We start from the raw sequence: 25,592 nt of genomic DNA, 5'->3' as shown, positions 1-25,592 counted from the left end.
CTTTTACATGAGTACGTTCGTATCCGCTATGCACCCTGTCCCATCCCCCGCCGTGGGTATTAAGCCTGAGGACATCATCATTATCTTCAGCCGCAGCGGCACGTGGTCGCGGAGAAGATAGTGGTCACAGTTACAACAACAACTTCCTGATGCGTCTCGGAGAAGTAGTTCCAACACTTTCTGTGCCATAGCCAGGTAGGGGCAACAGTAGGTAAACGCAGTTCGGTCCATAAACCTGCATTTCCTCTTTACCGTACCTTCGTCGTATAGTCGGAAGCCTCCGTGATGAAAGTAGAGGTGGCCAGCACTCGCAAGAATCTATTGGGCGAAGGACCCCACTGGGACGGCCGCACCTCTACGCTCCTCCATGTTGACTGCCTTGGGAGAGAGCTGGTTCGCTACGACCCCGAGCTCCGCAAAGAGACAGAAGTCATCAAGTTGGGTAAGTCACCTCTATCCTGGACAGTGCTATGTGTATCGAGTACGAATGTTAGACACCGTGCAGTATGTAACTCGTATTCAGCTTTTTTGTTCAGTCACGGAGTAAGATACATACTTATGCTGCAAGACGTTTCCCGGAAGCTCAGATCGGCGTGGCAGATTATAGATTTATATAGCAGTAAAGAGCCCAGCTTGGGGCCTAAGGAGATGTGGAGTCCAACGACCGTAAATTCAAACTTATTGCATATAGTAGGCGTCCATCATGATCAGTGAGAGTGTATGGCGTATAAAGAGTAAACAGATGTCCAAGAACAGGTTAAACGGGCGGTTCTATTCAGCGAATCTCGAAGAATACATATTAAGGTATGCTTTTTCTAGACTTTAAAAACGAACTATAAACTGTTTAGGGTGCAGATACGTCCACTTTCCACAAATAACACATGGAAGTCAATGGCCTGACATCCTGTTCAAAGTCCTGGCAGTGTACAACAACGAACTGAATTTATGGAGCCGTCTAATGCAGCAATACAACGCCGCGCCATTAGGAAACCCAAGGACAGACGAGATTGTCTTCAAATCTTACTTTGTAACATCCTTGCCCAAGTATAGCCCCGAAGATTGCGAGAGCCACAGCGTTGTTTTCCTGATGGGACGGAATGGTTAGCTTGCTGGCATGTGTTCATTGCGGGTGCAGTAGCGTGAAGAAAAAGAAGGTTTGGTTTGGTTTATGGGGTTTAACGTCCCAAAGCGACTAAGGCTATGAGAGACGCCGTTGTGGAGGGCTCCGGAAATTTCGACCACCTGGGGTTCCTTAACGTGCACTGACATCGCACAGTACACGGGCCTCTAGAATTTCTCCCAGAAAGAAATTCAACCGCCGCAGCCGGGATCGAACCCGCGTCTTTCGGGTCAGCAGCCGAGCACCATAACCACTGAGCCACCGCGGCGGCTGAAGAAAAAGAAATTGTTGCACTTGAGCTCCGCTTCAGCTCCGCCTCAGGGGTATTCGGCACGACAACGTTCTTAAGTCCCTCCGCCGGCCTGGAGTCCTGTGTGCATATCCCTTCACAAACCTTGACGCTGTTTTATTTTTAGTATATGCACTTTGGTCGAATTTCGATGAAGGCGAAATTCTAGAGGCCTGCGTAGTGTGCGATGTCAGTGCACATTAAGAACCCCTGGTGGTCGAAATTTCCGGAACCCTTCGCTACCGCATCCTTCATAGCCTGAGTCGCTTTGGGTCATTGAACCCCAAAACCAAACCTTTATTTTCTTTTTTTTTTCTCCTCTACCACAAGACCCACAAATCCCCCCTTTAACCAAATCGAACGAACTTTTCTTAGTGGTCGGGAAGGGCGAGCCTGGCTCAGCACCCCAAGGGGCAGCGCTTCCAGTCCCAGCTCGATTATTTTTCTTTTCAGCGGAATTGCTTTCCTTTCTTCACAGGCACTAGGTAATGGTGGTGGAATTACTACGTCACGAACCTGTTGACCAATGATGAATTGTGTAGTGGCCTCATCGCTCTCTCTGTTTGTTTTTTTCGTGCTACTGTCTTGGACCACCTGATGTCGCGCACTTTGCATACATTTTGTGAAGTGACATACTGTGCATAGAAAAAGTGGTTGCGGTGTAAGATGCGAAGCTGATTTGTATAATGCTTGTGAATATCGACCTCATAGTTTACTTTAGTACTGTCGGACTGGATGAGCGATGCAAAATTGACCTTGCCTAAGTATGCAGAAGTGTATTCTCGAGCGTATCGCATACTGAGCCACTGCCTGCGCTATTCATCCGTCACGGAACCGGGTATCGTTCTGCTGACGCATTTAGACAGCAGTATGGATAGCCGATATTTCCCTGCCATCATTAAAGTTTAGTGTCAATATCGCATTGTCATACTCAAGCTCGACAACTACTGCGATATGAATGGTTCAGACCAACTAGCCCGCCAGAAGATACTTTTGTACTGCGATAGCGTGGATTACTGGCGTCTCCTTGATGCAAATTGCTTTTTATAGTAAAAAAAAAATGCAAATTGGTTGTGAGGAAATAAAATGCCGCAGTAATTCTCTCGCACCTCGGCAGACACCCGAACTGTGTTGTAAGGGAAGGGGTAAAGGAGGGAGTTAAAGATGAAAGAAAGAGGTGCTGTCGTAAAGGGATCCGGAACAATTTGGACCACCTGGAGATCTTTAACGTGCACTGACATCGCACACCAGACGTACGGGTGCCTTTACGTTCCGCCACCGGATTCGAACCTGTGAACTCCGGCCCAGTAGGCGAGCGCCCTAACTGCTAAGTCGCCACCTCGGGTTAGGAAGCACGGAAAATAATTTTTGTTTGCTACCAGAACAACACGTAGAGCATCACTACCGCATATTTATTAGCAAGCCTACTGGCGGCTTACGTGGACTATAGCTCTTCCTGTCTTCAATGTCTGGTTTCATATGTGGTAATTTTGTTTCGTTAGTTTTAAATTACCTTACATTTATGATGCCCCCATCGGCCGGAATGGACAATTGGTGCGCAAAGCAGAGGCTGTGTGCATGTATTTTATTCTGAATAAAAATAAGGGCCCATATGAACTGTATTCAGGCCCTTTTAGTGAGGGAGGCTGTTTACCCTAGCCAGTTGTGGATCGTAACACAGAGCGCGTGAACGACCCACGACCGCTTGGAACCGCCCTAGAAGTTGTACCTTTCCCAAAGAGTATCGGCGTTGTGCCTATGGCCGGCCATGTTCACACGATATTCATGAAGAATGGTATCAAGGGAGGCCTGAGCTATGGAAGACGCGTGGGTGCTTATGGGAACGCCATCTGGGGCCATGTGTCCACATAAGCCTCGAGGGTGGGTGGTCTTGGCAAGTGGCGGTGCTCTGAGCAGCTGTTACTATTACTTCTCAGGTCGCCATTCTGGGTCGGAATGAAGTCTGACGGCGTTGGGCAAGCCTTTCCAGTCCTCTGCAGTGCGAACAAAAAACTGATGACTTATGCTGCAATGTCCGAGAAAGGCGAGGGTAAACGGCCTTCTCATGGTTTGTGCGGCTGGAGGAGTGGTAGGCAGGGCTGATATCAGACTTGATTATAGGATGATAGTAGAAGTTGCGAAAAAGGCACAGTCTTGCAATACTACGGCTGTTTGCTGAGTTTGTAAGGTGAGCGCTACGTTTTAGTTCTCTGACACTTACATAATAGGAATTTGCCGAGTACGTAAATCTTGATTTTGTAGTGATTTTGTAGTTGGAGATAAAGTAACTTGAAGGCGGTTGGGAGTGAAGTCAATGAAAAATAGTAAAGATGTTTTCTTCACGTTTAAAAACATTAGCCATTTGTCACCCCAGGTTCTTACGCATTCAGTGACAAATTGCAGGAGTTGAAGGTCACTACGGTTGGTTGTGTGACGTTGAATGACTTAGTCATCTGCAAACATGCGCACATTAGAACATATGTTAGCAGTTATGTCATTTATATAAATAAGGGAGAGAAAGGGCCCCAGGACGGTGCGTTGGGGTACCGCAATAGAGGTGTAAGAAGATGTACACTTATTAGCCAAAACGAACTGCTACCGGTGAGTAAGGAAGTTCCGAATCCATTCTCTGCATTTTTTAGCCTTTTTTCTGGCTTACTGTTCTTATTGGAAGTTAACTTTTGAAGCATTTGAAATATTTCACTGCTATTCTTTGGCTGTCCGTCTAAAAGTGTTTTTTTGCTGTCGCCAGTTCCAGATCCAGATTATGTTGCTGTATTTAGCACCAGGAATTGAGGAAATATACTCGTATTTTGTTCTGCTAATCGAGTAGGTAATCTTTTGCACGCAGGGGTCTTTGTGTAACATTGCCAAGTGTGTGTGCTAGTACACTGCAAGGGGGAGATGAGTTATTAGTTAATTTAATCTCAAATTTGTGAAGATTTCGGCGAGCCTTTCCTTCACTGGCGACATTTCCTTCTATACTTGAACAAAGCCCTCATTCAATCTATAATTCAGACTCATAAGATGCATATGTCGCTGGCCTCATCGGCAACACAGCCCTGAATATGAATATGCTAAGCCAAAGGGCCTCTGAAGGCGAGAAAGCACAGCAGAAAAAATTCTAACTCGACAACGATGCTGCACGATATTCAAAAATCATATCAACTGAACGACTGATACACCACTCTATTCCACACAAATTTAGTACAGGGTACAGTTACCAGGCCATTATGAGCCGAACTTGACAGTACTCAACTACTATACAGCACACTAAAAGCAAGTAAACTGAAGAGCTGTGCCTCAGAACTGCAGGAACACGCCGCAAAATATAACATAAGTTTCACAAATGAAACACACTCGATAACTATGAAAACAATAAAATATCAGCAAAATATTCACATATTGGCTCATATTCTTACTTCGCAAGGAACACCTCGGCATTTGTATTTACAGTTCATAAAACTATAACCCATACCATACCGCGGACCTCTGATCATGCACTCGAAGACCTAAAGTGCGATGAGCCGGTCGTGTTAGCCCCGTGCGAATCCATCGAGCCACCGCCATAGTTGTCAGCCGGCGCAGTTTGTTATGCTGCAGTATGTTCGTAAAGACATATGTACAAAATTCGCTCTTGCGCCGTGTATAAAATGGACAACGCAGCTACGTTCTGCCTCATTGTGAACAACGCTCCCGTGGGGGAGCCGAAACGTCATCTCATCTTTTCTTTTGGTCGGCGCCTTGGGTCTCCCTCACAGCTTATCGAATACTTCGGAACGCGGCACGGGACCGAGATCCTACGCTCCGCTACTTAGTCTGGACTCCGGGCCACCAAGGCCTACCAGGTAACGAGGCCGCAGACGCAGCCGCCCACGCACTCACTTCCCGGGCCCCTGGCGATGACCTTACCGATTCGGATCTGGAAAATCAACCCCTTTTAAAATTTAAAGATATAGTCAATCACTATCAAGACTCTCACCGCAAGTACCCGACACCCCTCAAGGGGCTGGGAAAAGCAGGTGAGCGTCTTCTGATAAGACTTTTTACAAATACATTGCTGTGCCCGGCAGTCATGAAACACTTCGACCCCTCTTTTTCTGGCCTCTGCCCATACTGTACGGAGGTGGCTGACACCTACCATATGGTGTGGGCATGCCAGAAAAATCCTTCCCTCACCCCGCACCCCAACCCAACCCGAGAGGACTGGGAGGCGGCCCTGCTCAGCTGCCACGACCTTCCGGCCCAACAGGCCATGGTCCCGCGTGCCCGAGCGGCGGTAGAGTCAAATGGGGTTCCGGAATAGGGACCCCACCTAGTATTGTGAGGGGGGTGGCGCACTAGGGGCCACCTCCCAAACTACCTCTCTATGTGTAACCTGTAATAAATGCTTTTCACCGCCACCACCTTCAAATTTCTTCATGTACCATCCCGACCAGACGGGTTGCCGTCAAACACTAGACTTCAAGTACAAAATTCAAGACTCACTACATTAACAAGCCCTGAAACGCTGTTTACTGCGAATATTTTTCTACGCCTGGGCATTCTGAATGCTTAAAAATGAGGCACGAATGCCGTCAGTAAGATTCAGACTGATGGTAGCATCAGTCAGTATGGTACCGGTGGTATCACGTGAAATGAAAGACAATCGATGTTGCCCGATTAGTATAATCTCTGAATTTGATTTGCATAAGCGCGCCAGGTTATTGAGAGTCTCAGCATAGCGAGGAAAGAAAGCCTAGTTGCTATTGATCCACGCTGTACCAGGCTGCTGGAATACAACCCAGGTGGTCGAACTTAGTCCGCAGACCTCCACTATCTCTCTTTCTTCTTTCCTCCTTCCAGACCTCCACCTTCCTCCCTTCCCTTACGGCTCAGTTGACGTCTCCACCGAGATATGTGAGACAGATACTGCTCCATTTCCTTTCCTCAAAATCCAATTTGCTTGTTTACCAACGGTGTCCTCAATTTGGGCCCGCTGCTTTAGTAGGGCAACCCTGCAGCGCACTATCCCAAGGATTGTCATAAAGGCTACCACCAAGGTTGACCAAATTGTGGTCAAGCAGTGTATGGGTCGTTTGCATGGCTTTCTTTCTAGTGCCTGTATATCAACTGTTAAGATGCTCGTGTCTACACCCCCGCAGAAGGCGACGTGGGCAACGCCATCCCGTACGCCGAAAACAACCGCTTGGTGGCGTTGTGCATGGAGCGCGGCGTCTACCGGCTTAACCTGGACACGCGAGAGAAGCAGCTACTGGTCGAGACGCAGGACCCCGAATCTACGGTGCAGACACGCATCAACGACGGAAAGTGCGATGCCAACGGACGCCTGTGGATCGGTGAGTGAGGGGTCGTATCCTGCATTCAGAAGTCTTGATCTTGGTCTTCGCCCCAGAACACCTAGATACTGGTGCATTCGGCTGCCGGAGACATCCGGTGATTTTGAAACGACGCGTTGAGCTCTGCATACCCATTGGTTTCTGCCTGTTAGCAGGCGGTGCAAGCTTTACGGCCCAGTATATGCGGTTTAACACTCCAAAGCTGCACTTGCGATATGAGAGGCCGTAGTGGACTCCTGCGTGTTTCTTCCAGCCACCTGAGGTTCTCATTTTTCCTAAGTCGTTCCACTCTGATGCTTTTGTACATGGTGTTCGATATGTCGTTCACTGTAGAAGCAGTATATACCAAATTCTGGACAAAAACATTTTTGCACGGGAAAGACATTTTGTGCGCAATTTTTCATACACTATATAAGATTACAATATAACAATCAATACATGCCCTGATGTCAGGTCAGGAGGCTTTCATTTTTTTGGTATCGTCAAAAGCGTTCCCCGTTGGTTTTCTATATTACTCTTAACTGATCGGTGCGAACGATGGAACCACTATAAAAGATTTTGCGACATATCGGAAGAATGGAACATTACCGTCATTATATATGCACCAGTACCTTTAATTTTTCCCATAATAAAAATCTCTCTTCAAGAATGTTTGGCATGTTCCGCGGAAAACTGCTTGAGGGCGGTACTTTCTGTGCAGTTGGTGATTTAAGTGTTTACTTACCCAGCGATCAATTGCAATGGTCCTGGATGACGGTGAATACGCTTCTTTGTGTCCTCAGGATCAATGTCCTCGACGGGAGTGCAGAACCTGATGCCCGAGAAAAACAATTTTTGGTCCTTCTCTAAGGGACAGCTGAAACACAAGCTCGGCAAGATTTCCTTGTCCAACGGAATAACCTGGACATGCGACAACAGAACCATGTTCCACGTTGACACGGTGCCCGGATATGTCTACGTCCTTGACTTCGACCTCGCCACTGGAGAAATCAGTGAGTGCACCAATGAGGCACCCGAAAGTCGTCGTGCCTTGAAGTCTGGCCTCTTGAGGTACATTCGGAGTAAAGTTATGAGACTTCCAGGTGGAAAGCTGCGCAGATGGCGTAGCTTCATGTCAGGATCCTCATACATTTTTTTGTAAGAAGGAGCAGTTAAGAGGTGTCGGTGGGAGGACTCGCTACATTTGAAATTTTTGTCCATCACTTCAACCAGCACACAATAGCGTGACGCCATATCTTAAAGGTCCCTCAAATATCAAAGGAACGGCCAGTTTGCACCACAGGAGGCAAGTTGTAGTTATTTCTTTGATAAGTATTCTCTACTGACTAACTTTTGGGTGTTATACACCAACAAGAAATCTAGTTTGAAGACAGAAAAGAGTGTGCTTGTCAAGCAGCATTATGGAGTAATATTTAATAGAGTGTTCTTAATTCCCTTTCACATTGGCGGGATCTGGGCATGACGTGGCTGTTTTTTGTTCTTTCTGCTCTAGTCTGAAAACAAGTACTGCGCAGTGCAATTTTTTAGATACATCCCCAAATGTGAATTTGAATTATAATCGGGGAATAATCACCGATTAGCATTTCTGGAATCATTTCTCGAACCAGCTAGCAGTCACTCGCCGTACCCTCCCTGTGGACAGGCGCAATTTTCCCATTGCACCTGTATAGGAAGCGCCTTGCTTTTCGAAGACAGGGCATATTTTTTTCACTGGTGCAGCGGTTAAGCGAAGCGCCAGCGGTGAGCCTTGTGCGGTCCAGGTTGCTCCTCCCGAGCGACCAATCATTAATTTAACCGCCACCTGTCATGGCGGGCAGGTGTTGATGATGCCGCAAGGTCAAGTGACGTCGGTGACCTACCTGCCTCGTGGATTGCTTCTCTGGAGATTTTTCTTGGATTTTTTTGCACACGGTCAACCACGTAAACGTAAGCATGAGCTCCTTGACGCTGCTGTGTTAATAGATTAGTTGGTTTGCGCGGTGTTCGCTGCTGGTTGTCAAGAGATAGCGCTCGTGGATAATTTCTTCGGAAATTGAAATATCTTAAATGAAGGAATCGCTTCACTTAATTGCGAGAAATCGTAACTCAGCGTCTCGCTCATCAATATAGGAATGATTAAGCCCATGCATTTTATTGATCGTCATTCCAGCTGTGCGCGTAGTTTGAACACAAATACTCGCCACATGTGGCCTTCGACACTCACAGCTCGGCAAGTGCTCGGGGCAAGGCTTTAATTACATGGTGGCACTGAAGGAACTCGCGGAAAGAAAATTCCGGACAAGTCCACAAGGAGTGCATACAGTTCTGCTCCTTCTAGGGCTTGTCCTGCGTCTTCTTACCGCTGTTCCCGTTAGTGGCAGCAGTGAATCACATGCGTCAATGGTTCGCGTTCCTTGACTATGCGGCGATACTTCGTATAGAGTGCATATGCGGCCTACCTGAAAAGTATGCTTCCAGACCGGATCACTGAACATATGCCTCGGCTCCCAACTCAGGCGAGTAGTGCCCGCGTCTAAGCCACAGGACAGATGTTAGGTTTGGTTTATTTAGGTTTAACGTCCCAAAGCAACTCAGGCTATGAGGGACGCCGTAGTGAAGGGCTCCGGAAATTTCGACCACCTGGGGTTCTTTAACATGCAGTGACATCGCACAGTACACGGGCCTCTAGAATTTCGCCTTCATCGCAATTCGGCCGCCGCGGCCGAGATCGAACCCGCGTCTTTCGGGTCAGCAGCCGAGCGCCGTAACCACTGAGCCACCGCGGCGGGGCAGATGTTAGGTCGAGGTAGAGGAGAAGGCTTCACCCGCACCCCTAATATATCAGCCGCAGGGCAGTGAATGCACAGCGATTTCAGCGGTCGACCTTACACGGGTCTATAGTGGTTCACCTCGGCGCTTTGTTTCATGAGCGGGGGCCATTGCAGGCAACCGCCGAGTTCTCGTTGACTTCAACAATACGCCCGGCTACCAGGAGCTGGGAGTGCCGGACGGCATGACTATCGACCTCAACGACAAAGTCTGGCTGGCTTGCTTCGGAGGCTTCGCCGTCGTACAGATTGACCCGGAAACTGGTAGGACCACTGTGTTTTTTTTTTCATTTCCTTAGTTCATCATCATCATCAGCCTGACAACGCCCACTGCAGGGCAAAGTCCTCTCCCATGTCTCTCCAATTAACCCTGTCCTTCGACGGTTGCAGTCACCATATTCCCGCAAATTTCTTAATCTCATCCAGCCACCTAACTTTCTGCCGCCCTCTGCTACTTTTGCCTTCTCTTCGAATTCACTCCGTTACCCTTAGGGACTAGCGGTTACCTTGACATTCGAATTACATGCCCTGCCCAAGCCGACTTCTTCCTCTTGATTTCAACTAGGATGTCATTAACCCGCGTTTGTTGCTTCACCCACTCCGCCCGCTTCCGATCTCTTAACGTTGCACCTATCATTTTTCTTTCCATAGCTCGCTGCGTTGTCCTTAACTTAAGCTGAACCCTCTTTGTTAGCCTCCACGTTTCTGCCCCACAGGTGAGTACCGGTAAGATACAACTGTTGTGTACTTTCCTCTTGAGGGATATCCGTAAACTGCCATTCATGATCTGAGATAGCCTCCCATATGCGCTCCACCCCATTCTCATTCTTCTAGTTATTTCCCTCTCATGATCCGGATCAGCTGCCACTACTTTCCCTAAATAGACATATCCTCTTACTCTTTCCTACACCGCGCCACCTGTTGCTTTTCTCTTGCTAGACTGCTGAATATTACTTTGGTTTTCTGCATGTTAATTTTTAGCCCAACCGTTCTGCTCTGCCTGTATAATTCATCGATCATGATTTGCAGTTCATGTCCTGAGTGACTATGGTGGACTTATGTTCCAGCAAATCCCTAGTGCCGCCGGGTAACCACCGGGGATACAATGGGTACAAGCTTTCCTCTGGCCTGAAGCTCGGCTTCTTTAGGGTGAAATTTTAGGGAAATGGGTCTTTTACCATACCTTGACTAGAAGAAAACACCTTGCGCCATGGCAATCTTTGGCCAGAGATTCCCTTGCGCCACAAAAAGCATCGTCATCATGATCAGCTATGTTCCAGCATTTGTCTGCCTCAGTAACCATTAGTCGTCACTTTTCCTTTTATAACGAAGCTCCTCCCCGTAAATACTGAGCGCCCGTGGTCACACATCAACCGAGGGGATAACTGAAGTATCCTGTGAAATCCAAGGTGTGGTTGTCTGGCCATCAACGGGTATAGGTGCAGCGACTGGTTAAATACTGAATGACCAGGCACCTGCTGGTGCAATCTCAGCGTGGGCCCTACGACGGCTGCGTGAGGCCCCGGTAGTCCCCCTATGCTACACTGAGAGGATTTGACACATCTTGACAAGAGCCACCATATTGGTCAAATGACGTAGAAGGATGCTCCCGTTGCGTTTAGGTGATTCCGCTGCGAACGCATCAAACCTATTGAGTGGATAACGTGTAATGGCCGGAGATGGAACTACAAAGATCTGCCTTCAGCCGTCCCCAAAGAATTCATCCCATGTCACCACTGCGCCCTGCCACTATAGCTTTTTGGGAAGAGTAATTTATGGGAATACTGAAGCTATGCCGAAAATTACTGCCTCGGTACGCCATCTGAGCAGCTGAACGGGGGAATTCAACCTGTATTCTTAGATTTAGGTCCGCGCTGGGGGTTGGCCTAGTTAGTGTGGATTCACTTGCTGTGTAGGCACCACTGCGCGAAAAGGATAAAGAAAGGAGACTTGAGCTGTTCTCATGTCTAACTTTTCTTTCTTTGTCATGGTTGTGTCACGCTGCCTTCACTTTCGCGCATCTTGCTGCGCGCATGCGCATTGACCTGGTCATAGTGCCCTTATTAATAGCTGTCCTGGTTAGACACAGGGTGAGCTCGCGGGCTAGTTGGTTATTCATAATAATTTTTTCAACAGCGCATGCTACACAAGTACACAAGACGAGGAAACACACACACGAGCGCTGAACTGCAACTTTATTTGAGAAAAGGCGCCAAACTCTACATATATACCCTCAAGGAACCGCCCACTAGGGTAAAACCTAAAATCACTGCACGTGTGAAACCACAAGCAAGAAAAAAATATTCAAGAGTTAAGCATACAGTAGACAGGTGACCAAGACCGCAAGAAAGAAGAAAGATTACAAGAAGCAGCGAGAAGAAATTCTTTCACTTGCCCTTTTTTTTTCTGCGTAACAAACAGTGGGCAGAAATCGTTTTTAAAGGTGGTAAAAGCACGAATCGCGGTAACTAAGCATGATGATGACCGAGGCGAAAAACATCTGAAGTGCATGAGAGCCAACAACTAACACGGCTAAAAAAGTGGTGGCAAATGCGATGTAAAAAGTGCTAACACGAAGACTAAAAGAGATAAAACAGAGGTACAAAAAGGAGAGTAAAAGCAAAAGTAAAAAACGAAGGAAGAACTACCGGAAAAAACCAGGTCAAAATCACATAAAACCAGACAGGAACGCTATCTCTTTGTTTGAAAGTGAAACAGAAGGTGTACTAACGCATTCACTCTTGAGGTTACAAATCTTGGCTGCTTCTATTATTTAGCGAGTCAGCTGGTAGGTGCATTTCTTCAGGATGGTTGTTTGGTGTGCGTGTGTGCGTGTGTGCGTGTGTGCGTGTGTGCGTGTGTGTGTGTGTGTGTGTGTGTGTGTGTGTGTGTGTGTGTGTGCGCGCGTGTGCGTGTGTGTGCGTGCGCGCGCGCGCGCGCGTGTGTGAGTGTGTGTGTGTGTGTGTGCGTGCGTGCGTGTGTGTGTCTGTGTGTGTGTGTGTGTGTGTGTGTGTGTGTGTGTGTGTGTGTGTGTGTGTGTGTGTGTGTGTGTGTGTGTGTGTGTGTGTGTGTGTGTGTGTGTGTGTGTGTGTGTGTGTGTGTGTGTGTGTGTGTGTGTGTGTGTGTGTGTGTGTTTCCTCGTCTTGTGTCCTTGTGTAGCTTGCGCTGTTGAAAAAACTATTACTGGTTAGAAACCCCTTCACTATGCTGCTGCCGTTGTTGACGTTCATGAAGGTGTGAAAACAAGTAACCGAAGTCCCCGGCAATGCTTTCGGCTGAGAGTGAACTTGTAACTGGTGTGTAGCTTTACGACTTCATGGATATTAATTGGAAAGAATAATGCTCGATTAGGTTGTCCTGTGACCGATATCCATCTATCGCAGGTGTTTGAGTAATGAGCAATGACTACGTCCTTATTCCAGCAGTCCTGCTGGGATTATTTTTGTTTTCGCTTGCTGCTAATCATTTTTAACTGTCGGACGCCACTTCTAGGTAATCTTGCATGCCGTATTGTTATGTTCCGAATGAATTTCGAGGACCCAAGGTCTTCAACATAGATGAGCATCACGCCGACCGGGCTTCACTGCCTCCTTCGACTGAAATGCGACCAACGGGACATACAGATTCGCAACCGGGAACTATTCCTAACGCCGTGTATAGGCGTTCACTCACCGCGGATAAAAACATGACTATGAGACACTAGACCCTGCAAAGCTGTCGCGGATGCCGAACGCATTTAGCAGAGAGCTGAAAAACGACGGCCTTGTTTTCGATCACGAAATTAGACTGAGCGCACCTCCATCAACGGGCCGCCGATGCTGCATTGCAACCGATAGATGAGCTAACGTCCCTTAGAGCACAGCTTGCCGTGCGATAAATTTGCTGCGGACAAACAGGGCAAGCGATAGCATTTAACGCGCACGAAGCGTCATGGTTCTAACTAGCGATTACGTGAAGGTTAATTACTCAAACACGCACAGCGCTCAGTACACGACATTTCCTGGCGGGCGTTACCAAGGCTGCCCGAGGAAAAACACCGTTCTCTAGAAGACAGGAATTCCTTTTAAAATTTCGCTCATTTGAACCCCCCTGGCATACGGAAAAATGATAAGTGTAACGTTACGAAACCGCAAGCGGGCGGACTGGGTGAGGGAACAAGCGCGGGTTAATGACATCCTAGCCGAAATCAAGAGGAAGAAGTGGGCTTGGGCAGGGCATGTAATGCGAAGGCAAGATAAGCTCTGGTCCTTAAGGTTGACGAAGAGGATCCCGAAAGAAGGCAAGCGTAGCAGGGGGCGGCACAAAGGTTGGTGGGCGGATGAGCTTAAATTTGCGGGAACACGGGGGCCGCAACTGGCAAAGTACAGGCTTAATTTGAGATGACGTGGAAGAGGCATTTGCCCTGCAGTGGGCGTAGGCAGACTGGTGATGATGAATGGACCATCAACTGCTTCGAGTAAATGAAGAGCCGGCCGACGGGCCTTCTACCTCTGCCCGAGAGCAGCACATCGAGTCCTAACGCCACTGCGCATGCGCGAAGTTTACAGCCTGTGCCGTACACTGAAGTGCAATTATGGGCGAGGAAGGTTAGCCAAAGCCGCAATGACATCAGTCACTGTGGTGTTGTAGGTGTTGTTTTTAATATCAGCTGAATTGTTGTTCTCATTTTCCCCCTCCTCCTGAACTGGGAACTGGTACATACTGTGGGGATTGGCTGAGACTCGAAAGATGATGTTCTAACACTCAAAATGATGCAATAATAAAAAAATTGAAAACAGGGCACAAACTTCTTGACGTTAGTTGCTAACTTCATTCATTGAGTTTTATTTTGTTCTGTTTTTACCGCAAGCATCAACGTCATCGTCTTTCGCACTACACAGCACGAGAACCTTGTTCTCATAATAGAGTCGCGTTAGGCCAACGGGATCAGGTGCGGCGCATCCTAACCCTAATCGGCTAGCACGCATGGAACGGCAACTTAAGGCGCGTGTGGAACAACTACTAAGCCTAACGCTCACCTTAATACCGTAATCAAGCACTGATTTGTAAGTAGAAGATCCTTCGTCGTTGTGTGTTCAACATGGTCTGACTGTCGCTGACCTTATTCGGCTCTAATAATCGGTCCCATGCACTTATAGTCATAGATAAACGATTATGGAAGAACCTTCGTCGTTGTCTGTTCAACATGGTCTGACTGTCGCTGACCTTATTCGGCTCTAATAATCGGTCCCATGCACTTATAGTCACAGACAAACGATTATGGGCTGTTGGTTTGAGGAGAAAAAAATAATTTTTTGGAGGTTCGGGAAAGCAATTTACTAAAAAAGCCATTTATACTTAACGGCATGCAAGTTGCGTCATATAGAATTATTGGGAAGCACAGCAACGCAGCAATAATGTACTTCGCGCAAGTGCTATATACCGGTAAAATTTTGTGCATGATTGCGCACCACGAAAACTCTTCGGAGGTGCGAATGAAAGCGCCTCCAATTCATCAAAAAGCCGTGCGATTAAATCGAGGGACCTTTAGTGACGATGCTTGTTCCAGCGGTCATTGGACAAGAACATAAATACACGGACGACAGCCTTTGTCTCCTCCGTGTCTGTCTGCCCTTGTTCATTTGCCGCCGGAGAATGCTTGAAATAATAAACCGTGAACAAATAACACAAATCTTTGCTCACAGCGTACTTTGAAGTTCTGAGTCTAGTTGATTACACCATGACCACCTATTTTTCAGCATACATACATTACGTACAATAAAATCTCGTGTTGCAATCTTACTGAATAAGGACGCTCCAGTTCTATGCCCCTGGAGATTTGATACATGCCTTGTCCGGAGACAGATTTTGTAGCTTGGTTGTTTCAACGGTTCTCGGTATAGACCGTATTAAACCCTCTCAACTGCACGTGTGTGAACGTCCGCGTGAACCGCCGCCATCGTGCTGCTTCATATAGCGGTTGTTTGAAAGATGGGGAACCAAAATTCCTAAAGATATGCTTTGTGAGTTTTCGAGGTCACTTCTTCGACTTCGAAATACCGATGTCGGTGGACATAAAAAAATGCATAAATCTTGTGAAATAGTAACATTGCTTCATTACAGTTAAGTCCCTGGTTGCGACTGGAGATTTGGAGACATAGCCATGTCACTTTTTAGAACTTCGAAACGCGATTACTGTAGGCCCTGTGATACAAAAAATTTTCGCCGTCGCGCTTCCTTACCGTAAAGTGCGCGTTTTGGGCACGCGTGAAGCGACGTCCATCACTTTATGTCACTCCGTGGCGCACGTCCCACGGGACCTTCAATCTGCTGTGTTGGCTGAAGCAGCGAGCAGCGGTGAACACCGCGGCGCGAGCGGGAGAGAAGGTCACGAGGTACGTACGTCAATGAGTAACGCGTAGTGAGGAAAACGATTCATATCACGCGCTTTTTGGAAAGGTTTTTATAGTTTTAAGGGGTTTAACGTCCCAAAGTGACTCAGGTTGTGAGGGACACCGTAGTCAAGAGCTCCAGAAATTTCGACCACCTGGGGTTCGTCAACGTGCACTGACATCGCACAGAACACGAGCCTCTAGAATTTCGCCTCCATCGAAATTCGACCGGCTCGGCAGGGATGGAACCCGCGTCTTTCGGGTCAGCAGCCGAGCACCATAACCACCGAGCCACCGCGGCGAAAATGGCGCGCAGCAGCCGAAACTTGTTGAGCCACTCCGCCGAGGCAAGTCGCGCTTTCTAAATTCTATAAATTGATATGGCTGTTACAACAGCCGGCTATAAATGTCCAATAGCAATTGAGGCCCTAAAATATAATCATCAATGGGTTAAATATTCGAAATTAGTTTACTAGTTAACGTGATACCGTGTTTTCTGTTGTTCGCCAACACCGGTATTACAACGCAGCAGGAGCCATCTCGGTATCTCAAAAAACCTAGTTTTAAAGCTCTGCTTCTCCTTCGCTGAAACAGCTGGTATGCGCAGCCCTAGAGACATTGCATGATCGTATGACACACTTTACAGCTACAAATAGAAGGTCTGGCTGAAAGTGCTATCGGCATTTTTTTATCCCCTTATAAAACGTCATGTCCTGGGCCTTCTTTTACAGGTGTCTGGAAGAGTTTTTGGACTGCGAAAACCAATAAAATGCCCAAATTATTCCTAACCTTAACATGCGACCACAAAGCAAAGCGTAAGCTAGTTATCTTCGCAGCCTGGGCAGTCCATTCCACGAGGAAATTCAGGTTTTTCGTGCTCCGTAAAGTTTTTCGGGAACCTGTGCACTGTCCTGCGCTCGTATTTCTATGCCAGCCACAAATCAGTCATTCTCTCAGATGCGTCTCATGTGCTATCCTTCGAAAGAGGGACGAGGCAGATTTTCTTCACCCTCTCTATTTTTCCGCACCCATGCAGCCAAGATCCTGACCAAGGTCAGCTTCCCGGCCAAGTACACGTCATCGTGCTGCTTCGGGGGCCGGAACTACGACACGCTGTACGTCACTTCCGGAAGCTTCCGGCCGGATGCCACGAGACCGGAAGACGGCCGGCTGTTTAAAGTGACGGAGCTGGGAGTCAAGGGCAAGGCCGCATATGAGTTCGGCGGCTGACACGTTCATTGACAGCGAGGAATATGTAAAGTGCGCTGACCGCGCTTTTCTCAACACTCTATTACCTTTGTTACCACCTCAATAAAAATCAATAAATCAATAAATTTGCCAGTCTTCTGCCATTAGGGGGAATAGGAGACTCGTAGCCTTTACAAACAGCCAGAGCGGGCAGAACACGGATACCAGGATATCATGGCTTGAATCGTGGCTGGCTACACCGTTGGTTTGAAAAAAACACTCTTCTTTGCCTCGAATTCTCATTCCGCAGACACATGTCTAACATTCTAGGACAACATTTTCGAAAATTGGAAAATTGTAAGGTATTCTTATATAAATATGGAAGTCAGGGGTTCATTCACTGATGTGTAGCAAAATCTCTCTTCTAAAGTGTTTCCATTGATTGCATCGAACAGTTAAGACTCTCATAACGGAGAACGCTCTTGATTGTGGCAAAAACGTTACTAGAAAAAATAAACTCGAACACTGCCGTCGGGTGATCTCCGGATATATTGATTCTTATATTACAATCTAAATTTATGTGAAAAAATTGCGTTCATAAAAGGTTTCCCGCTCAAAAATGCTTTTGTCCCGAATTGTTGGATATGCATCTGTTCATTAGTTTATTTATTCATTGATTTACATCCACTGGAGACCCGTACAGTAGTAACGCTGTATTGGGCACAAAAGAGAAAATAAAAGTTTAAGAACTTAACCTGATCACGGTGTAGTAGTTGTTCGAATTTCCACACACACAAAAAAAGTTAATTGGCGAAGATTTCTTGGCAGTCCATTCTAATATTTCACATCACGCTCAAATCGAGAACGTGCCTCTCCGAAAAGGAAAGCCATAAATATTCAGCTACGAACACTGCCAAGCGCTCAAAATCTCGCGAGGGCGAGAACTTCCCGTTTACCCTCGATTGCTTAGAGACGCCAGTTGTTCAACCAAGCCCATGATACGTGGGCGGACTTCAGACCTGATGGCCTTAGAATGTTTAAACAGGACTTGTCTTTATTGAAAGAAAACATAAACAGAATACGGGTTAATGGGATGGTATAATATGATGGTTAAATTTTAGAGCTATATGTAATAGAGGCTAACGAAGAGGGCTCAGCTTAATTTAAGGGCAACGCAGCGAGCTATGGAAAGAAAATTGATAGGTGTAACGTTGAGATCGGAAGCGGGCGGAGTAGATGAGAGAACGAACGCGGGTTAACGACATCCTAGTCGAAATCATGAGGAATAAATGGGCTTGGGCAGGGCATGTAAGGCGAAGGCAAGATAACCGGTCTTCATTTAGGATAACGGAGGGGATTCCAAGCGAAGGCAAGCGTAGCAGGGGGCGCAGAAAGTTGGGTGGGTGGATGAGATTAAGAAGTTTGCAGGGATACGGTGGCCGCAACTGACAAAGGACAGGGTTAATTTGATCGATACGGGAGAGGCCTTTCCCTTGCAGTGGCCGTAGTCAGGCTGATGATGATGATATAAAAGAGATGTAGAAATCTACTGCAGCGGCTGCCAGCAATCCTACACAATAGCAGTCTTCAGGACGTATATAGTTAATGCTGACGTTGGCGGGGAACAGCGCTAATAAAAGGGCCGCCGGGTGTGCTTGTGCCCGACGTCCAAGAGCAACGCAGGCCACATGGTTGATGTACCTCAACGATGAAGAACGGATGTCCTAGTTGCGGGCAGGCTTCATTTCCGTATGTCCGGCAGGTCCGCTCGGATGGCAGAGTCTATTTCTTATAACAAGTGCAACATCGTACAATACTGCTCAAGGATTGCCGAAGTATAGCTGAGCAAGTTAATTCATGATAAACACAATGAGAACGTTCCCCGGCGATTTGTCTATCGTTACTTTCTTATCCCATATTTTGCGCCGTTTTAATTGTTTTAGGTAAATTCAGTACGTTGAAGAGTTTGGCGAGAAAGACAATAAAAAACACCTCGAACAAGTTTGTTCAGCTGGTTTCTGTCAAATCGTCAAGCATATAGAGAAAAACAGATTGCTTTCAAGACCAATTGTCATCAATCTCCGTCAGAGCTCTTTTGAAAGCGTGCATTTGTCATTACTGTGTATCTTATTACCTGGCGCCGCAAATCGGCGAGTATCGTCTAATGCTTGTTCACGACCATTTTTATGTAACCCATTCCGCCCTGTCTGTCTCTGTCTGTCTCTGTCGGCATTAATAAACAGTCGCCATACGGCCACTCCTCTTCATGCATTGTCAATAACGTGTGAGAGCGTGAGCTCAGAGACGTAGATTGAGAAGCAGCGACGTGCAAGGCCTAACGATGGTCGCTATCTTTACTTTGCTTTCTCAGAATTGAGTAGAAGGCGTGTGAACGAGCATGCCACTTTGTTGAGTGGACAACTCTCTTGCATGGGCACAAATCCAATACATGAGGGCGCTAGAAGGTGGGGTGGCAAAGTGTTGATTTATTGTGACACATTCAATGCAATAACTTTGACGAAACCAAGATGTGCATAAAAACCCTTTGTGACACGAAGAGGCGCAGTACTCAGGAAAATGGCAGCCCATGTGGTAGAAATGACCTCTTAGTTTGCGAGGAGCTCAAGGCGAGGGACGGCGTTAGAAGTGTCTGCTATATTTGCATACTTTAAAAAAGCTCGGGATTTGCGTATAAAGAGCAACTTGTGTACCAAGGGTGCTGTATGTTATATTTTTCTGCTGGTAATATGAGCTTGATGTACAGGTCAGCGGGGGCAGTCTGACGAGCCACTAACAATGCTCAGTACAACAGAACGATTGGAGATAATTACTCTTTTAATGCCCGTTCGGTCAGCAGATTGTTCTGCATGAAACGTGTCACGATTGCGGCAGCCCTACGAATGCATGGTCTATTCAGCAAGGCACGCGTCTCTCCTTTTTGTTAAAAGATCTTCAGCGGTGTTTGCATCTGTGCATATTCCTGCATTAGGTTCTGAATAACTTTAAGCAGTGACATTAATATCAACATATCCTGTCAACAAATAAATGAATACAAAACTTAGCACTTCAGGCAGAGCTTTGTTCGAAGTGCGGCTTAAGTTAAAACAAACTTTAGGGTTAGATAAAAATGTAAATTATTTATTGCAACGTTAACAGGCAAGCAGTTTTGCTGAACTAATAATAATGTGCAAATATCAAGTTTCTAATGTAAATTTTGGATGAACGAAGAGTGAAATAAACCAGCAGCACACAAGCCACGTGCTCATGATGCATATTAGAAGTTCGGCCTTTCGGTGTCTGCGAGCACTCGACCGAGTGACCTAACTAAAAATATGGATTATTAGGGGCAAAGAATGTACTCTGAAAGAAGTGAAAACCACACCTAGGACGTCTTTAATCCAGAGGTTCCCCACCAGCTTGGGCTGGAAGTTACGATGCTTCATTAGTGTAGGGTTGAGCGTAAGATTATTCAAGTTAGTATTGTGAGGTGCAAGCCACTCACCGCCTAGAACAGCCAAACTCATAAGTGGCCTGGCAACCCTGACTGTCTCCGCGCGTTCCCTCTCGAAGTGCCGAGTCGGGGAGAGAGCCTTCAGCCGCGAGCGGAGACGCTGCCGTCTGTATTTGAAGCCTTTTGTTTGTAACTGTTCGACGGTAGAATAAATACATCCGTGCTCACATGCATATTAGAAGTTCGGCCTTTCGGTGTGTGCGAGCACTCGACCGAGTGACCAAACTAATAATATGGATTATTAGGGGCAAAGAATGTGCTCTGAAAGAAGTGAAAACCACACCTAGGACGTCTTTAATCCAGAGGTTCCCCACCAGCTTGGGCTGGAAGTTACGATGCTTCATTAGTGTAGGGTTGAGCGTAAGATTATTCAAGTTAGTATATATGACGAGTAAGCAGGCATTCACAAGCACACTTTGAGTAATAAAGCGTTTGACGGAGTGTAAGATTCAGATGTATACAGGCTTCCTCCGAAGTCGCTCGTGTGGGTAACACCTTTATGCTTACCTGCACGCCCATTACTAACACATGAGCATCATTTATCGGTCAGTCAACCAACCGACCTGAAAGCAAGTGAACCGAAATACTCACTTACACGTTTATTGATGGAAGTATTCAAAGAAAGCATGGGCTCATAGAAAAAGATAGGCACAAGTTAAGTGATTACGAACAAGGGCTTTTCACGTACGTCGGGATGATAATGTTTTCTGTCCTTATATATGTGATAACGAGACTGAGCGCTCAGCTAAACATTTTGGCGTATTTCAACGGTCCTTTTGTATACGTGCTATTTGAAATACTCTCGAAACGGCCATCTAAAACCCTGCAGTGCGCACCGTCGTTCTGCTTCTCCGCGTAGTATGCGTACAGGAAAGAGTTCTTTGTGTTACACTAAAATAAGGTGAAGCTTCTTAGTGAAGGAGACAAGTTGGGCAACACATGATTATGGTATAGGTATGATATGATACAGGGATATAGGTATGACAACTATTAGCAAAATATGTGGCTTGACTAGCAGATTAGCGCGTGCTTTTGCTGCAGAGAGACCCAGCATGCCTTTAAAACAAATTTTTTTTGTTAGCGAATATTGCAAGCGTCAAAACGACACGAGGGTTAGCTTAGTGGTAGTCTTTGCACTGCTTTATAACACTTCAACTCGGAATTTTTTGTTCTGGGCAATCACAAACAACCGCAGAGATCTGGTGGACTTCAGTCAGACGCCCGCATACCGGGAGCTGAGAGTGCCGGACGGCATTACCATCGACGTCAACGACAAACTCTTGGTCGCCTGCTTCGATGGTTACGCCGTGGTACAGATTGACCCGGAGACAGGTTGGACCGCTGTGCTTTACCATTCATTGAGCGCGATGCAGACGTAGAGGCGCAAATGCGAACTCCTTGTTGGATTCCCTTCCTGCGTTTAGGTTAGGGTTGGCTGGATATACATCCTCATCATCAGCCTGACTACGCCCACTGCAGGGCAAAGGACTCTTCCAAGACTCTCCAATTAACCCTGTCCTTTGTCAGTTGCGGCCACCGTATCCCCGCAAAACTTCTTAATCTCATCCGCCCACCTATGTTCCTGCCGCCCCCTGCTAAGTTTGCCATTCCTTTGGAATCCACTCTGTTACCCTTAAGGACCACCGGTTATCTTGCCTTCGCATTACATGCCGGGCCTAAGCCCGTTTCTTGCTCTTGATTTCGACTGGGATGCCATTAACTCGCGTTTGTTTCCTCACCCACTCCGCCCTCTTCCGATCTCTTAACGTTACACCTACCATTTTTCTTTCCGTAGCTCGCTGCGTTTTCCTTGACTTGAGGTAAACCCTCTTTGTTAACCTCCGCTTTTCTGCCCCACAGGTGAGTACCGGTAAGATCTAGCGGTTGTATACTTTTTTCTTGAAGGTTATTGGCAAACTGCGATTCATTATCTGAGAGAACCTGCCCTATGAACTCCACCCCATTCTTATTCTTCTTGTTATTTCCCTCTTTTGATCCGGATCAGCGGCCACTGCCTGCCCCAAGTAGCCAAATTCTCTTACTACTTCCAGCACCTCGCTACCGTTTGCGAACAGCTGCTCTCTTGCTAGGCTGTTGAACATTACTTCGGTTTTCTACATGTTAATTTTAGCCCCACCGTTCTGCTCTGCCTGTCTGACTCATTGATCACGCATTGCAGTTCATGTCCGGAGTGACTTAGCAAGGCAATGTCATCAGCGAATCGCAGATTACTTAGGTATTCTCCATTAATTTTTTTCCCAACTGTTCCCATTTCAGGCCCCGGAATAGCTCCTGTAAACTGGCAGTGAATGCAAATTAGTTTTGCTTTTAAAGGACCCCCCCCCCCAGAAGCGAGAAATGGGCGCTCCGGGTTGCGCATCCGTGCAGAGAATATTCCTAGCATTCTTTTAGGTGCCTGGAACGCCTGGCTGGACATACACTGGCATGTGTAGTAATAACTAGATTGAATAGAGAATGGTCATGCACCGCTAGTGTAGATTCACTGTGGGCCTCGGACCCCGGTTCGTTATCTTATATTACACTGAAAGCCTCTGCTCTTCTATAAAGGAGCATGAGTCTCGCCCACTGAAAAAAAAAAAGCGCAACCATTCTCTTCGTCGAGGTGTAAGGAACAAATTCATTCCCCTTTACCGGGCCTTCCTCGGAGGAGGAATGGCCCTCTTTAAACCCTGCCAATGGTGAACGCTTTGCCCAGACAGACGAAGAAAATTCTTCTTGTCGAAACGTTGGCAAGCACCTTCAGGTCTTCCCTCTTTTGTTCACTATGCGATTACAGGTAAGGCGTATAGCTCATTCTATAGGACTGCTCATGTATAGCGGTGGCCGTACTCTGGCATCAGATACGTTTATTGCTTTCTGAACGTGCCCCAGACTTCGCTCGCATCTGTTCTTCGAACTAGGCAGGTGTGCGCATGGTTTTCTGGCTGCAATACGCGGCTTGAGGATCCTCCGTCCTTAGCCTCTCATCACAGCTGGGTAGCACGCTTGCCATCTTTTGGCGCTTTCAGTGCTTTACGCGTCGCCGCGGTAAGTCGTGCCTTTCTTATACGTGTTTAGCAGTTGATGCAGTGTGAGATGCTAATGCGGGATTTAGAGCCTCAAAAATGTGCTTTAAACATTCGAGAAATCATTTATTAAGACCTCAACGTGTTCTGCCACAGTAAACTCATGCAGCATTGAAAGTACGCCCTGAAAGCAGCCCCGGTAAACATGGGCAGCATTGCGCAGGAATAGTTTCGTTGTAAACCCCTCATTTACAACGAACCCAACTCTCTGGTACTATTTGGCCTAGGTATAAGCTCCCTCTGGTTTTAGGTTTCCTAATTCCGTACTGTCAAAAATGTCTGTATCAATACATCCTTAGTACAAGTTAACCACAGGCGGGCTGATACGGTAGTCTGTTTTGACGGCACCCTCCGATGGAATGCTAAGAATCTGCCTGCCTGTTTGCTAAACGGGCTTATAGAGGAGTACCTAGATAATTTTTCCAACCGTATTGCCGCTTTTACAGACGCCTCCCAGAAAAATGAAAAGGCAGCGATTGGCATTTACTCAAGACCTCTTGATGGGAGTTATTCATTTCGGGTGCCTGACTATACTCCTATTTTTGACGTTAAGTTTCTGGCCGTTAGTTGTGGCTTTAATAAGGATTCCGTGCTGTGTCTCTCAGGTTATTATACATTCAGACAGGCTTTCCGTCTCGACAGCGCTTGAAAACTCGAGGGATACTCCAATAAGCCGTTCTTTTCAATTTTTTAATCCACCACATATTACAGACGTACGCTCTCATGTTTCCCTGGGCAATGTGGCATTGTTTCTAATTGTAGGGCTTATTTTTTAGCAAAGAGCTCCCTTAGTGGACCTATTCTCCCTTCAACCTGACTATACTACAGTCAACTTGACTATAGCACGCTTTCAGTGATTTCAGCGTCTCCACTAACTGAGCCATGAGCCTCTACTTGCTGCAGTGGATTTCAACACGTGGCATTCCCTTGGAGTGTGCGGATGTGCATTTCAAGGCAATGCCCCCTTGCGCTGCAGAATACCGCGTGTAAATCTTTAATTACGTCGCTCACGGTTATCTACGACCAACCTTTGTGAGTCGTGTGGTGAAATTGAGTCCATAGGTCAGTTTCTCCTCTTCTTCAGGCGGTTCTGTGGTCCTCGTAGAATTTTCTTGAAGATCCCCCTCGCTCGACTCGGGATTCCTCTGCCTATTCCGATTGTCCTCTCCTTCGGGGCAAGCGTCAAGGGATATGCCCTGAAACCAGTGTGCGACTGTATTCACGGCACGGCTATATAATTACATCAGGTAGATTCATCTACTAGAATGAGATATCACAGCTTTTTCTATTTCATTTTTTTTGTAGAAATTCTAGACTATAAGACACTTCAATAAAATGGAGTGTTAAGCTAGTTGATACATACTGCTGGAAAAAAAACAGCGCTGAGACGAGGGACAAAGAACGAAGACTGTTTTTTTTTCCAGCACTGTAAGACACACAATTATTCAAATACTCCACTCCTTTTACATGAGTGCGTTTGTATCCGCTGTGCATCCTGTCCAGTCCCCCGCCGTCGGTATGGGCCATTAAGCCTGAGGACATCATCATTATCTTTAGCCGCAGCGGCACGTGGTCGCCGAGAAGTAGTGGTCACAGCTACAACAACAACTTTCTGATGCGTCTCGAAGAAGAAGTTCCAACACTTTCTGTTGGAACTTCTGTTGGAACTTCGGTGTTGGAACTTAGCACCGAAGCGTGGCCTTGTGGTAGAGCATCCGCCTCCCATTCGGGAGGCGCTGGGTTCGATCCCCAGTGCCGCCGGGTATCCACCGGTTTCTTTAATGGGTACAAGATTTCCCCTGGCCTGGTGCTCGGCTCTTCTAGGGTGAAATGCTTGGGAAAAGGGTCTTAGACCACAGTTGCCTTGACGGATCAGAGATA

At 46.9% G+C, this 25,592-nt stretch overlaps 1 protein-coding gene across 1 annotated transcript; it reads left to right on the top strand.

Moving 5' to 3' along the window:
• The first annotated feature begins 285 nt into the window (after positions 1–285).
• On the top strand, positions 286–17,156 carry LOC149336731 (regucalcin-like). Its single transcript, XM_089554764.1, has 5 exons — positions 286–442; positions 6,554–6,748; positions 7,531–7,740; positions 9,673–9,819; positions 16,963–17,156. Exons 1-5 carry the CDS (start codon positions 286–288, stop codon positions 17,154–17,156), a joined length of 903 nt encoding a protein of 300 aa, XP_089410890.1.
• The last annotated feature ends 8,436 nt before the right edge of the window (positions 17,157–25,592 follow it).

The sequence above is a fragment of the Amblyomma mixtum genome, chromosome 7 (assembly GCF_055824585.1).
Source record: "Amblyomma mixtum isolate Tamu chromosome 7, ASM5582458v1, whole genome shotgun sequence".
NCBI classification, from domain to species: domain Eukaryota; kingdom Metazoa; phylum Arthropoda; class Arachnida; order Ixodida; family Ixodidae; genus Amblyomma; species Amblyomma mixtum.
This window is presented reverse-complemented; position numbering and strand designations above follow the sequence as displayed.

What these genes read in the sequence shown, in the direction of transcription:
- LOC149336731 (XM_089554764.1), top strand. Translation starts at nt 286, where the DNA reads ATGAAAGTAGAGGTGGCCAGCACTCGCAAGAATCTATTGGGCGAAGGA. An exon ending in CAACGGACGCCTGTGGATCG is followed by an intron (nt 6,749 to 7,530) that starts GTGAGTGAGGGG and finishes TTGTGTCCTCAG; the next exon opens with GATCAATGTCCTCGACGGGA. An exon ending in ACAGATTGACCCGGAAACTG is followed by an intron (nt 9,820 to 16,962) that starts GTAGGACCACTG and finishes GCACCCATGCAG; the next exon opens with CCAAGATCCTGACCAAGGTC.